At 54.5% G+C, this 12442-nt stretch overlaps 7 protein-coding genes across 7 annotated transcripts; 4 read left to right on the top strand and 3 right to left on the bottom strand.

The window, feature by feature from the left end:
• Positions 1–465: 465 nt before the first annotated feature.
• PHYSODRAFT_398962 (hypothetical protein) lies at positions 466–1413 on the top strand (the record flags this gene model as incomplete). Its single annotated transcript, XM_009526929.1, has 1 exon — positions 466–1413. A coding segment is annotated over one exon (948 nt), but the record flags the coding sequence as incomplete, so codon positions are not given.
• A 1624-nt stretch (positions 1414–3037) lies between these two features.
• PHYSODRAFT_558034 (hypothetical protein) lies at positions 3038–5839 on the bottom strand (the record flags this gene model as incomplete). The annotated part of the gene is made up of 2 exons (XM_009526928.1): positions 3038–4527; positions 4570–5839. 2 exons carry the CDS (start codon positions 5837–5839, stop codon positions 3233–3235), a joined length of 2565 nt encoding a protein of 854 aa, XP_009525223.1. The 3' UTR covers positions 3038–3232.
• A 312-nt stretch (positions 5840–6151) lies between these two features.
• Positions 6152–7010, top strand: PHYSODRAFT_495250 (hypothetical protein; the record flags this gene model as incomplete). Its single annotated transcript, XM_009526927.1, has 2 exons — positions 6152–6278; positions 6352–7010. The coding sequence occupies 2 exons, from the start codon at positions 6152–6154 to the stop codon at positions 7008–7010; spliced, it is 786 nt and encodes a 261-aa protein (XP_009525222.1).
• Positions 7011–7111: 101 nt separating this feature from the next.
• Positions 7112–7819, top strand: PHYSODRAFT_494590 (hypothetical protein; the record flags this gene model as incomplete). Its single annotated transcript, XM_009526926.1, has 1 exon — positions 7112–7819. One exon carries the CDS (start codon positions 7112–7114, stop codon positions 7817–7819), a length of 708 nt encoding a protein of 235 aa, XP_009525221.1.
• Positions 7820–8243: 424 nt separating this feature from the next.
• On the bottom strand, positions 8244–9594 carry PHYSODRAFT_330282 (hypothetical protein; the record flags this gene model as incomplete). Its single annotated transcript, XM_009526925.1, has 3 exons — positions 8244–8477; positions 8801–9482; positions 9521–9594. 3 exons carry the CDS (start codon positions 9592–9594, stop codon positions 8244–8246), a joined length of 990 nt encoding a protein of 329 aa, XP_009525220.1.
• A 799-nt stretch (positions 9595–10393) lies between these two features.
• PHYSODRAFT_489649 (hypothetical protein) lies at positions 10394–11338 on the top strand (the record flags this gene model as incomplete). The annotated part of the gene is made up of 1 exon (XM_009526924.1): positions 10394–11338. The coding sequence occupies one exon, from the start codon at positions 10394–10396 to the stop codon at positions 11336–11338; it is 945 nt and encodes a 314-aa protein (XP_009525219.1).
• A 566-nt stretch (positions 11339–11904) lies between these two features.
• PHYSODRAFT_489357 (hypothetical protein) lies at positions 11905–12387 on the bottom strand (the record flags this gene model as incomplete). Its single annotated transcript, XM_009526923.1, has 1 exon — positions 11905–12387. One exon carries the CDS (start codon positions 12385–12387, stop codon positions 11905–11907), a length of 483 nt encoding a protein of 160 aa, XP_009525218.1.
• Between the last annotated feature and the right edge of the window lie 55 nt (positions 12388–12442).

Here is a 12442-nt window from a genome sequence, read left to right as displayed (position 1 = left end):
CAGGCGCACTTGAGCAAAAGAGTTCCCACGGCCATAACAAGCTACGCGTTCGAGTCCCACCAGTTGGCTTTCTCCTTCAGGCTGGGTTACAATGCTCGTTTCGCCGATGATCGATCCAAGCTCTTCGATGCCGCGCTTTGAATTTAGAATTTGTACAGATCGTGCAACTAGAATTTTTAAATTCTTTTTTTTTTTAAATAAAAGCATTTGAATTCGGAACAACCCTCATTTGATTGGCATGCGCAGTGCGCAATGCTGCGACTCACAGCGCGCCAAGTATTGCGCCTGGTGCGGCCGCTCCACGCAGTGACCGCTAGCACCTGCGTAAGAGGCAAACCGTTTCCTCTCCTGACTCCGCGAAGCTTTACCTCTACGGTGCTAGGACCAAGGACTGATTCGAATGCGCGCCTGGCTAGTGTCACCATAGCACCGCAGGAGGCTACCCATCACCAAAGAACGACCGCATGGGAGCAGAAGGTTCTGGTAGCGCTGCAGATATACAAGAAGCTGTACGGAGACCTTCTCGTGCCAAGGCCGTTTGTGGTTCCTACCGGAGATGAGCGGTGGCCTTCAAAGACGTGGGGGTACAATCTAGGGACTGCTGTTAATCGCCTTCGGATCAAGCTGGAGAATAAGTCACCACTCTCCACTGAGTTTAAGGAGGAACTGGAGACGCTGGACTTCGCGAGGAACGCGTCCCAATACAAGTGGGATAATATCGTCCTGCCGGCGCTCAAGAGGTTTCATCAAGTGCACGAGCATGCAGATGTCCCCCAAGAATTTGTCGTCCCGACCAATGACGAAACTTGGCCGAGACTGACATGGGGTTGCCGACTGGGAAACACGGCCCACAGCATTCGACGGAAGGAAGCGTATACCGTCCAAGTGGCCATGTCAAAGGAAGAGCTGGACAGGATCGAGTTCTGCTACGACATTTCGATTATTGAACGTGACTGGACGAAGAAGGTTCTGCCGTCGTTGCAAGTGTATCGGCGAGAGTTTGGCGATTGCCTCGTTCCCACGGCGTTTGTTGTTCCAGCATGTCCTCCATGGCCAGAGAAGGCGTGGGGAATGACACTTGGAATCGTTGTAAGCAGATGTCGCATTGGTGGCGGCTACGCGGAGCAGGCAACTCGAGACAGGGAGGTGCTAGATGCTCTCGGTTTTGTGTGGAACCGTAGTGACGCGGTGTGGGACGAGAGCATTATGCCAGCTCTTAAAACGTTTGTGGATGTCTACAAAAATGGCCACGTCCCTCATAAATTTGTTGTTCCGTCTCAAGCCCCTTGGCCTGAGCGAGCGTGGGGAATGGCGCTAGGAAAAGTGGTGAGCAGATGTCGCATTGGTGACAGCTACGTGGAGCAGGTAACTCGAGACAGGGACGTGCTTGACGCCTTAGGTTTTGTGTGGAACCATAGTGACGCGGTGTGGAATGAGGTCATTGTCCCAGCCCTCGAAGCCTACGTTGACGTCCACAAGCATGGCAACGTCCCTCAAAAGTTCCTTGTTCCGCCCGAAGCCCCTTGGCCTGAACGAGCGTGGGGGAAAAGGCTGGGTGGGATACTCTCCGATATGCGCTGCAAGGGGACATATTTTGGACAGTACGGGCGCGACATTAAACACTTAGACGAGCTCGGATTGAACCTCAAGTTGTCTGCTCGAGCGTGGAGAGAGCGTGTGGTGCCACTACTGAGCATGTACGCTGAGCTTCATGGAGAAGAGGAAGTTCCACACGATTTCGTGATCCCGTCGGAGGCGCCGTGGGAGGAAAAACTGTGGGGTGTCTGCTTGGGACTCATCGTAGCTCGGAATTTAGAGTTTTCGCCGCGCAGATGATCATCTTGACCAATTCTGCAGAGACAAACAGTTGTGCTAACGCTGCCTTCGAGCTTCGCAGTTGAAGCATTTGAAGTGAGAATGAGCACGAAGCTACTTTACCAAGCTTTTGCCAGCACGGTGGGCGCGACTAAGGTAGCTACATGTATATGCGCTAAAAAGCGAAGTACATGCACTTGGTGGTACACAGCCAGGGCTGGCACAAGGGGTTTAATTATTAGGTTTTATTTTAGGTTTTATAGTGAAACCTACCAACCTCCAAAAAGTGCCAAAATCGAGTTCTTGGTCTTCCAGAGAAAAAATAATCATTTGGTTGCCAAATTTCCAAAAATAAAAATCGTGATGCTACCCCTTTTGCCGACAGACCTTTAATGGCAGCACAGACGAATGTACACACTTGATAACTATGACTCTGGTTCAGGTGGACTTAACCAAACATGGCTAAATAGATAATGAGAATGAAAGAAGTTCCATTCTAAAGAACACCGCAATAATTTCGGTACCCATGTTGCGCCGAAGCCGTACCTTACAAAGTATACCCATGGAGAACGAAATGTGAATTTAACCAGAAGTGCAATCAGCGGAGCTCAATGAAACAAGTGGATAATTAGTTTTCCGGATTGCAGGGAGAGAACAACTACTGAGTCTGGGCGAGCAACCAACAACTGCTGGATAAGGTCAGCAAGCACGGATGCACTCCTGACCGAGGCAACTCATTCTGGGTTGAGCGTCACGGAGCTCAAACAACAAGCCAGGAAAAGCAAGCTCCGCAGGTCTCAGCCTGACACTGCTGTGGCCGGCACGAAGCACGCTCAAGTCGGCACTAGGCCTTTGGCACCGTAGAAAAATTCTACCCTCCCACCATCCCTTAGGGGCTGTCATTCGGCACATTGCCCTCTAACCAAGGTGCATCATGCCTTTGGCCCATTAACACAATGAAACACTTGATACCCCCCAATACCTGGACGCACTGAGGAAAAGGCGAAATCATCATAGAGCCGACCTTAACACACTCATACTTTCACCACTATTTTCACTCCTCGCTGACAACGTGATATTTCAGAGCCCATCGACATGAACTATTAGGTACTCGGCCTCTTAATATCCTCCTCGCTTCGTGCACCAAGCTCGGAATGCGTTTTCCATAGGCAACTACATCAACAAGAACGAAAACAGGAAGAACTACCAAGAACGCAGTAGTAAAGCTTAGTCAAGAAATAAAAACTAGGTTATATTGGTTTAAACCAAGGTAAAGCCAAAAACCTAATTCGTTTTGAAAAAATCGACAGGTTTTACCAGCCCTGTACACAGCTCAATAGCTACATTGCATTTGCTGCCTCTTCGTCCAAAACACGCTATACACTTCCTTTTGTGCAACGCTATCGGCTAGTAAAACTTAGTGCGAGATTGCGTAAATGAGCACGGCCAGCAGACCTGGGAGCAGCACCATGATCGTCATGCGGTACGACTGGACCTGGCCGTTGAGCTGGGCGATGGGCTGCTCCGAGATCTCACGGATTTTGGCCAGCTGTGCGGCGTGAGCCTGCTTCGACTCCGTTCGCTCGGTCTGGATCGCCTCGAGGGCTTCAGCAAGCTTTGCACGAACCGTGGCGAGCTCCTGTTTGGTCTTGGCGACCTTCTTCTCCTTGGCCTCAAGACTGGCAGAGAGCTGGGAGCGAGCCGAGCTGGCAGCAGACGCGTCGGCACGGGCCTTCTTGAGCTGCTTGGCGGCGCTCTCGGCGTCAGCAATCTTCGCGTTCATCAGCGTCTTGGCAGCCTGCGCCGAATTCTTCCACTTGAGCGTGTGGGCGCGGGCTTCCTTGAGCTCCTCGTTGGCCTCCAGCAGTGACGTGCGCGCCTTCTTCAGCAGTTCCTCGTTCGTCGCAGCCACGCCACGCAGATCCTGCAGCTGGTCCTCGGCGTTTGTGCGTTGTGAAAGCAGCTCGTCGTACTGCGCCTTCAGCTTCTTCGCCTTAGCCGTGCGTACCTCCAAGTCCACCGTCAACTTCTTCACCAGCGAGTCGTTGCCGGAAGCCTTGCTCACAGCCTTGTCGCTCTCCAACTTCAGACGAATCACCTCGTCCTTCATGTCGAGCAGCTGGCGCGCAATCTCCTCCTTGTCCGCAAGCACAGCCTTGGCAGCGCTCTTGGCCTTCTCAAGCTCCGCCGCGAGTTCTTCACTCTTTCCCTCCTTGGCAGACTGGAGATCCGAGATCTGTGCGGTCAGCTTCTTGATCTCCTCGTGAGTACGCTTGGCTTCCTCGGTCGACGCTTGGAGAGCGCCACGTTCGGCGGTCATATCCTGGGCGTTCTGTTTCGCTGATTCCAACTCCTGCTCTAGGGCCTGGATGCGCTTGTCTGAGCTCGAAACCTTAGACTCAGAATCCTTCGCAGACGCACGCAGAGCGTCAAGCTCTGCAGTCACGTCCTTCAGGTTCTTCTGCGCGTCGTCAGCAGCCGTCTTTGATGCTTCCAGTTCCTTCTCCAGGCTCTGAACGCGCTCCGCGGAGCTCGCAATCTTTGATTCCGCATCCTTCGACGAGCCACGCAACGATTCCAGTTCAGAGGATGCCTCCTGGGTGCTCTGCATGGCAGCCTCTAGCTCCTGCTCCAGCGTCTTGATGCGCTCCTCAGAGCTCGACACCTTTGCCTCAGATGTAGTCATGGCGGTCGTCAGCTTCTCGACTTCAGCTTGCAGCTTCTCGACTTCAGCTTGCAGCTTCTCGATCTCACCCTTGGACGCTTCGAGCTCAGCCTTAGCGGCATCAATTTCAGCGGTGAAAGTCTCAGTCTTGTCCTCGTACGACGAGTGTTCAGCGATGGCCTTCTCGGCCTCAGCACGCATTGCCTTTGCATCAGCCTCAATCGTCACGTTTTTCTCCGTAAGCTCCTTGTGCGCGAGCTGCAGATCTTCAATCGACTTCCACAGCTTGCCAAGGTGCGTTTCCCGCGTCTCCTTCTCGTCCTTAATATCTGCCAGCTGAGCCTGGACCTTCTCCAGCTCCTCCCGGGTGGTCTTTGCAGCCTCCTCCGCGGTCTTCAGCTTAGCCTCTAGGTCGTCGTGGGTAGACTTGGCAGCATCTTCCGCAGCCTTCAGCTTGGCCTCCAGCTCAGTCTTCTTCTCCGAAAGCGCAGCAACCGACATCTCCAACTTGGTCTCAGCCTCTTGGCTCGACTGGCTGGCCTGCTCCGCCTTGACGCGCTCGGCCTCTAGCTCCGCCGTCAGCTTGGCCACGGCCTCGCTCTTCTCCTCCGTCAGCGTCTGCACCGACTTCTGCAGCTTCACCGTTGCCTTCTCCGCCTCCTGCACCCTCACACGCTCGGCCTCAAGCTGCGCCGTCAGCTTCTCAACCTCCACTGTGGAAGAAGAAGAAGAAGCGGAGACGGCCTCCTTCACCTCAACCTTCTTCTCCGTCGTCGCCGTCTTGTTGTTCTTTTTTTTCTTCTTGTTCTTGGACTTCTTCTCCTGCACCACCACAGTCTCCTCCTCCATCTCCTCGACAGTCTCCACCGTCGTCTCCTTGACCTCCTGGTGCTCCTCCAGATACTTCATGGCTTTCTTCGTGCGCTCGATCTCCGTCACCTCCGTCTCCAGCGTCGTGAGCTTGTCGTCCGCCTGGGCCACGCGCGTCTCGAGCTTTGAGGCGCGCTCCACCAGCTCGTCCTCCCCAACGACAGCCTCCTCCTCCTGCTTCGAAGGCTCCTCAACCTCAGCCTCGTCCTGCTCGGGCGTCTCCTCCTCCTTCAGCTGCTGCTGCTGCTGCTCGTGCTGCTGGTTGTCCTGCTCCTGCTCCAGGCGCTCGGCCTCTTCCTCCTCGTCCTTCTGCTTCCAGACCTGCAGCTCCTTGCGCAGGCCCACGAGCTTCTTGACCTCCTTGGCCACGTCCTCCATCTTGACGCCGCTCTTGTCGCTGCGCATCTGGTCCTGCAGCAGGCGCACGGAGGCCGAGCACGCCTCGATGGCCTCCTCCAGCGCCGCGCGGTCTTCGAACGTGGTCGTCATTACTGGCTGAAAACGCGGGGTTGTGCGTGCGGCTGGGCCTGACCGGATAGGGCCCGAAAGAGAGAGAGAGAGAGTGTTCCGAAGACGAAAGATATCCGACTGACCTGGCCGACCGACGGGCTCAGTTGTGTCGTTGATTGGCAGCGATTTTCGACCGATGGGATAGGCGCAGGCCCAATCTTTTCCACCGATTCGGCGGGTGGACCACACCAGTTTCGGGTGTTCACCACACAAACGTACCGAAAGATTGGTACAGGTAGCCGGATCAGAGAGCCAGACACCGAACGGAGCTGGTCGTCGACACTGAGGCAAATGGTGGCTGTACGCGTGCTGCTGCTGACGGTGGCGCTGGCGCTGCTCGCACTGGCGGGCGCTGCAGTGCAGCCTAAGGCTGCGCGAGTCAGGAAGAGCTGGGCGGCCTACACCAGCAATGAGAAGAGTGAGTCTGCCCTGGTTGTCTTGGTCCGACGTAGCACTTTTGATGTGCTAACGCTGTGATATCGTCGATGCAGAGCTGTATCTGAGCGCACTGGAGAAAGCGATGGCGTCGGGCAGCCACATGCTGTTCACGCAGGTGTATATGGACTCGGGCAGTCTGGAGCAGGTCGTGGGCACCTGCGGCGCGCCGGCGTGGTACCGCAAGTATCTGCTCGGCTACGAGAACATGCTGCGCTCGCTGGACTCGACCTTCAGCGACTTGACGCTGCCGTACTGGGACATCTTCGAGGACGCGGCCAAGCGTATCTCAACGAGCACCACGTGCAACGGTATTGAAGGCTGCTCGCCGATCCTGAAGGACCTTGGAGGCTGCGAAGGCCCTGAGCTCCTCCCCGGAGCGTACGTCGTAAATGGAGAGGCCATCCCGAGTGGCAACTGTGCCAACAGCAGTGTGGCTGCCCACACCTGCACGAATCACAAGAAATGCGAAAAGTGTATCCCGCGAGGAGACTGGGGCATTGGCGATTCGTCCTTGGAGTTCGGTCCGACGACGTTTGCAGACTTGATTCGGCGTGCTTCTAGTGCCAACGGAACTAGCAGTAGTGGCGCTTCAGCAATGGATACATTGCGCAAGGAAGTTCAAAACTCGGTCCAGCTCACGATACACAGCTTGCTCGGTGGAGCCTACGAGACCCGAGCAGCATCGTTTGATCCGATCTTCCTCAGTCACTAGTACGTTCTCATTTCACTTACTGCAGGGACTAGTTTTGATACTCTGCGACTAACCAATGTGGTTTTATTTTGCTGGTGTGTCCGTGCAGCGCGACGCTAGACATGGTGTACCAGTTTTTCCAGAGCTGCAACCAGAGCGTTGCGTTGACTGGTTCCTGCAAGGGCAACGGGAACGTGAAGGTCTCCCCTACCGCCACGATTCCCATGAAGATCAAGGAGACGCCTGTGGAAAAGCATACAGATCTGAGTGCATACTTCAAGAATATTGGTACAACTTTCAAGAGCCAGGATACGTTCGCCGTCGAGTACGAGATCGGCCCGTTCCTTCAGAACATGCTGAAGAAGTTTTCCCTGCAGTGCAATGCCAAAAAGAGCGCTAGCGGTGCGATCTCCTACGCCACCGCGAAAAGCACGTTCGAGGACGCGACTGCGATCAACACATTGGTCAACGACCTGGCCGGGTGCGATCAGACTTCAAAGCTGAACGGCACGGCGACTGAGGCACCGTCGGCTTTCATTTCCTGTGAGCTGCTGTCGTCACTGCAGAACGGCGTGTTCACGAACTTTAGCACCCCCGTACGCGAGTTCTTTGGCGCTACACAGGACGATTTGCCCAAGTGCGTTGGAGCTCTGGCAGCCATCACGACGGTCGAGGTCACGGTAACGCCGTCTACGACCTGTCAAAAGGCGATCCTCAAGGACACAAGTATCAACAGCAAGACGGACTTCCGATCGGTTTCCGACGGCTTTGCCATCGTCACTAGAGGAGCGAAGGACGGGAACGTCCGATACATGAACCCAGCCGACTAGAGAGTGTGCATCGTTGTAGAGGATGTAGTTCAGGGATATGACTCGAATACCAAATGATGTGGATGTTGTAGTGCAAGAAGAATTCGGACGAATGCAGGGGGATGTCTGTTTCGAAAGTGACGTGCTGGCGGCGGTCTTGGCAATCAGGCCATCGTTTGAGTTTCGTTAGCAGCATTCCATCCATCTTTGGGCGCTTTGCATGTACCCTAGGAATCTGTGCGTACGTGTAGAGTAGCAAGGCAAGGGTGAAAATCTGATACGGTAGACTTTATTAGCAGTACTTCGAAGTACGTAAAAATTCTACCGGCAGTCGAATACTACGTATTATAGTACTAATTTTTTAAGTCCTTACGTAGCAATCATGGACAACGCAGCGCAACCCAGACTTTATGCGAGGCAAGCATGTACCGTGTTCATTCAACCATCACTCCCGGGATGCGAACTGCGGATTCCGAGCTACAATGAGCCCCAGTCGAACACCCCACAGTTTTTCCTCCCACGGCGCCTCCGAAGGAATCACGAAATCGTGTGGAATTTCCTCTTCTCCATGCAGCTCAGCGTACATGCTCAGCAATGGCACCACGCGCTCTTTCCACGTTCGTGAAGACAACTTGAGATTCAATCCAAGCTCGTCTAAGTGTTCAATGTCACGCCCGCACTGTCCAAAATATGACCCCCTGAGTCGAATAGTAGAGAGTGTTCCACCCAGCCTTTTCCCCCACGTTCTTTCAGGCCAAGGGGCTTCAGACGGAACAACAAACTTTTGAGGGACGTTGCCATTCTTGTGGGCGTCGACATAGGCCTCGAGGGCGGGAACAATGACCTCATTCCACACCGCGTCATGACGTCTCCACGCAAAACCTAGCGCGTCAAGCACGGGCCTATCTCGAGTTGTCTGCTCCGCATAGCTTTTCTCTTGTCGGATATAATCGACAACTTTCCCCAATGGCATTCCCCAAGCCTTCTCTGGCCATGGAGGACATGCTGGACAACAAACGCCGTGGGAATGATGCAGTCTCCGAACTCTTGGCGATACACGTGAAATGATGGCAAAATCTTCTCCGTCCAGCGACGTTCAACGATCGACATGCCGTAGCAGAAGTCCATCCTGTCCAGCTCTTCCTTTGACATGGCCACTTGAGCGGTATACACTTCCTTCTGTCGAATGCGGTGGACTGTGTATCCCAGTCGATAACCCCACGCCAGTCTTGGCCACGTTTCGTCATCGCGTGGGACGACAAATTCGTGCGGGACATCTGTGTGCTCGTGCACTTGATGAAACCTCTGCAGCGCCGGCAGGACAATGTTATCCCACTTATATTGGGCCATGTTCTTGACGAAGCTCATTTTCTCCAGCTCCTCCTTCATCCCAGTGGGAAGAGGCGACTTGCTCTGGAGCCTCCACCGGAGATCTCTCACCGCAGTCCCTAGCTTGTATCCCCACGTCACCGATGGCCAGCGCTCATCCCCTGTGGGAATCACAAGCGACTGGGGCACGAGGAGATCGCCATTCAAGTCCTTGTACGTCCGCAGTGCTGCCAGAATCTTCTGCTCCCACGGGGACCTCCCCTGGTAGACTTCGGTCTCCTGTTGGGCGTCCTCCTTGATACTATCCAGAACACTGTCTGAGCCCGTCTCTCCTCCTAGCACCGTAGATCCGAAGCTTCGAAGCGTTAGGAGAGGACGCGGCTTGTCTTGTACATGTCTGCAGACGCTGGTGGGCGCTGCCGGGAGCGGTATCGCGAGGCGGCTTGGCGCGCTACGAGTCGCAGCATTGCGCGGTTCGTGACAGTTCTGGAACTCCTAAAAAAACGATATAATACGTAATTAATCTGTACGTGTTCCAAACACCAAATCGCGCTCCAAATTCGGTACGATCTCTGGGCTATCACGTGGTATACAAGATCTTGGAAACGGCATCAGATTCCCAGAGCGAACTCGACACAATTGGGCTGCCGTCGTAGTGTGGCTCGATAACCCTGGCGTGGAGAATCCGAAGATACTTGCGGTGTCCGCTATGGTCGGCGACGATTTGTATGATCTACGATTCAGAAGGATGGCCCTCCCGCGTGCGCTGCGCACTTGTGTGATGCGGGGTTTTGTCGAAAGCGAGTTGTCGTTGTCTACGGGAAGGGACAACGGTGAATTCCAAGACCTCATCATGTGGGGACAGTTGACGGAGGAGGCGCGACGCGCTGTAAGCCAGGTTGACTTTTCAGCCCCCTTCAACGGTGCAAACTCGCCCGAAACCTTGCGCTGGCTCGTCCGTCCCTTTAGTTTCCACCGAGGGTTCCCCCAAGAATTTTTTTGTGCTGCGATGCCGCAGTCTCAGATCTGGCCACTGGCGCACCGTAGACGCAGTAAGGTATGAAAGGTGTTCGCATCAAATAAACGCGTTTCCTCGTTATGACTGTTCGCATCAAATAAACGCGTTTCAGTTTATCCTCGTTATGACTGCTGGTCAACTTTTGGTTGTTTTTGCTACCAGCCTAGACTCTAAATTCTAGAATCTCCCCGATATGAATCTAAATCCAAAACTGTGATTGGCTAACTGCATCGGAGCATCGGCGCGCAATGCTATCCATACGGCTCACAGCGCGGCGAGCGTGGCGTCTTGCGCAGCCAGTCCAGGCGGTGTCCACCAGCGCCTGCTCGGCAGCAAGACTGCGCTGTCTTGTGGCCCCTCGTCACTTCAGTTCTACGCTGTCGGACGGAAGTATCGACTCAAGCGACGCTGTCAAAAATGGCGCAGAACTGGCCAAGGGATACCAAGGAGAGTCTGCGTGGGAGAAGAAGATTCTGACAGCACTGCGGGTGTATAAACAACTGCACGGCGACCTCCTTGTGTCATTTTCCTTTACGATTCCTTCTGGAGACGAGCGCTGGCCACCGGTGACCTGGGGTTACAAATTAGGGGCCGCAGTAAGCAACCTACGGACCAAGATAGAGAACAAGGGGTATCTTTCTGCCGGAATGGAAGAGGAGCTGGACAAGTTGGGCTTCGTGAGAAGCACGTATCAGTTCAAGTGGGACAACATCGTCCTGCCGGCTTTGCGTCAATTCCGACAAGTGCACGGCCACGCGGATGTCCCGGTTTGGTTTGTCGTCCCGAGCGGCGATGAGGCGTGGCCAGAGCTGGCCTGGGGCTATCGACTGGGACGTGCAGTCTCGAAAATCCGAGGAGAACATCATTATTCCGCCCAGGTGGACATGTCGAAGGAGGAACTTGACAGGATGGACTTCTGCTACGAGAAGTCGATCTCTGATCGCAAGTGGGAGGAGAAGATACTGCCGTCGTTGCAAGTGTACCGTCAAGAGTTCGGGGATTGCATCATTCCCACGGCGTTTACAGTTCCATCTTGTCCTCCATGGCCAGAGAAGGCTTGGAAAATGCCGCTTGGGATTGTCGTTAACTGCATACGATCCCGTGTAGCCTACGCGGAGCAAGCGGCTCGAGACAAGGAGGTGCTTGATGCTCTCGGTTTTGCATGGAGTCGTGACGATGCAGTTGTGGAATGAGGTCATTTTTCCAGCTCTTCAAGCATACGTCAACGTTTTCAAGAATGCCAAGGTCCACCAAGCGTTTGTAGTTCCTTCTGAAGATCCTTGGCCAAGGAAAGCATGGGCAACTTATTTAGGGCGGAAACTCTCGACCATGCGACACGAAGGAGCCTACTTCAGACACTACGGGCTGGACATCGAAAGGTTGGACAAGCTCGGGGTCAATGTCAAGCTATCTACTCGAGCGTGGAGCAAGCGTGTCACTCCGTTGCTGAAGATGTACGCGGAGCTGCATGGAGGCAAGGAAGTTCCAGCTGATTTCGTGGTCCCGTCGGAGGCTCCATGGGAGGAAAAGATGTGGGGTGTTCGACTGGGACTCATCGTGGCTCGCAACCCGCAGTTTCTTCCTCACGCCTGATCTCCTCAGCGTTGCCTTGTCGGGTCTTATAGACTTCTAACAATCTTTCAATGTTGATTTTGCTCGTCGTTATTCGAGAAACAAAGCTTCGTATCTCCTAGCTTTTCCATCTTCTCTCTCTCTCTACTACCAGCGCAATATGCGTACTTCATCCCACGTTCAAAGCTCAATGCAGCGCATACTCCATCACGAAGGCCGAACTCGGCTCCAAACGGCGGTAGTAGCCTTCAACCCGGGCTTTCTCAACAAAACCCAGCGCCTTGTAGAAGGTCAAGGCCTCCTCGTTGCCCGCGTGGACATGCAGACTCACACCTTGAATTTCCTCTCCGTCCTTCTCCGCTGCTTTGGCCTGCTCAATAACCTTCATCACCAGCTTGCGGCCGATCCCTTGACGTCGGAATCGCGCCGGCACCGCCAGCGTGCGAAGCTGCACCGCGCGTTGTCCGTCCCGCTCCAGCTCCAAGTCTGCGACTGCGGCTCCACTCACGACGTCCCCATCCACAAACACTGCAGCCCACGACAGCCGGTGCCGGTCCTTCTCCGCCCGACGGTAGCAAAAGGCCGGCGGTTGTACCGGTAACACCCCCAGATTGAGCTTCTCCACGGCGCGCACCAGCGGCGCGTCGTCCGTCAAGCAGCGCAGCTCCATTGGCTTCCTCCCTTCCTTCTTTCCTCTGACACCGGTAGAGTATCGGTTGAGTGAG

Source organism: Phytophthora sojae (genome assembly GCF_000149755.1).
Source record: "Phytophthora sojae unplaced genomic scaffold PHYSOscaffold_3, whole genome shotgun sequence".
NCBI classification, from domain to species: Eukaryota; Oomycota; class Peronosporomycetes; order Peronosporales; family Peronosporaceae; genus Phytophthora; species Phytophthora sojae.
The sequence above is the reverse complement of the archived record's forward strand: the minus strand, read 5'-3'. Positions and strand labels throughout refer to the sequence as shown.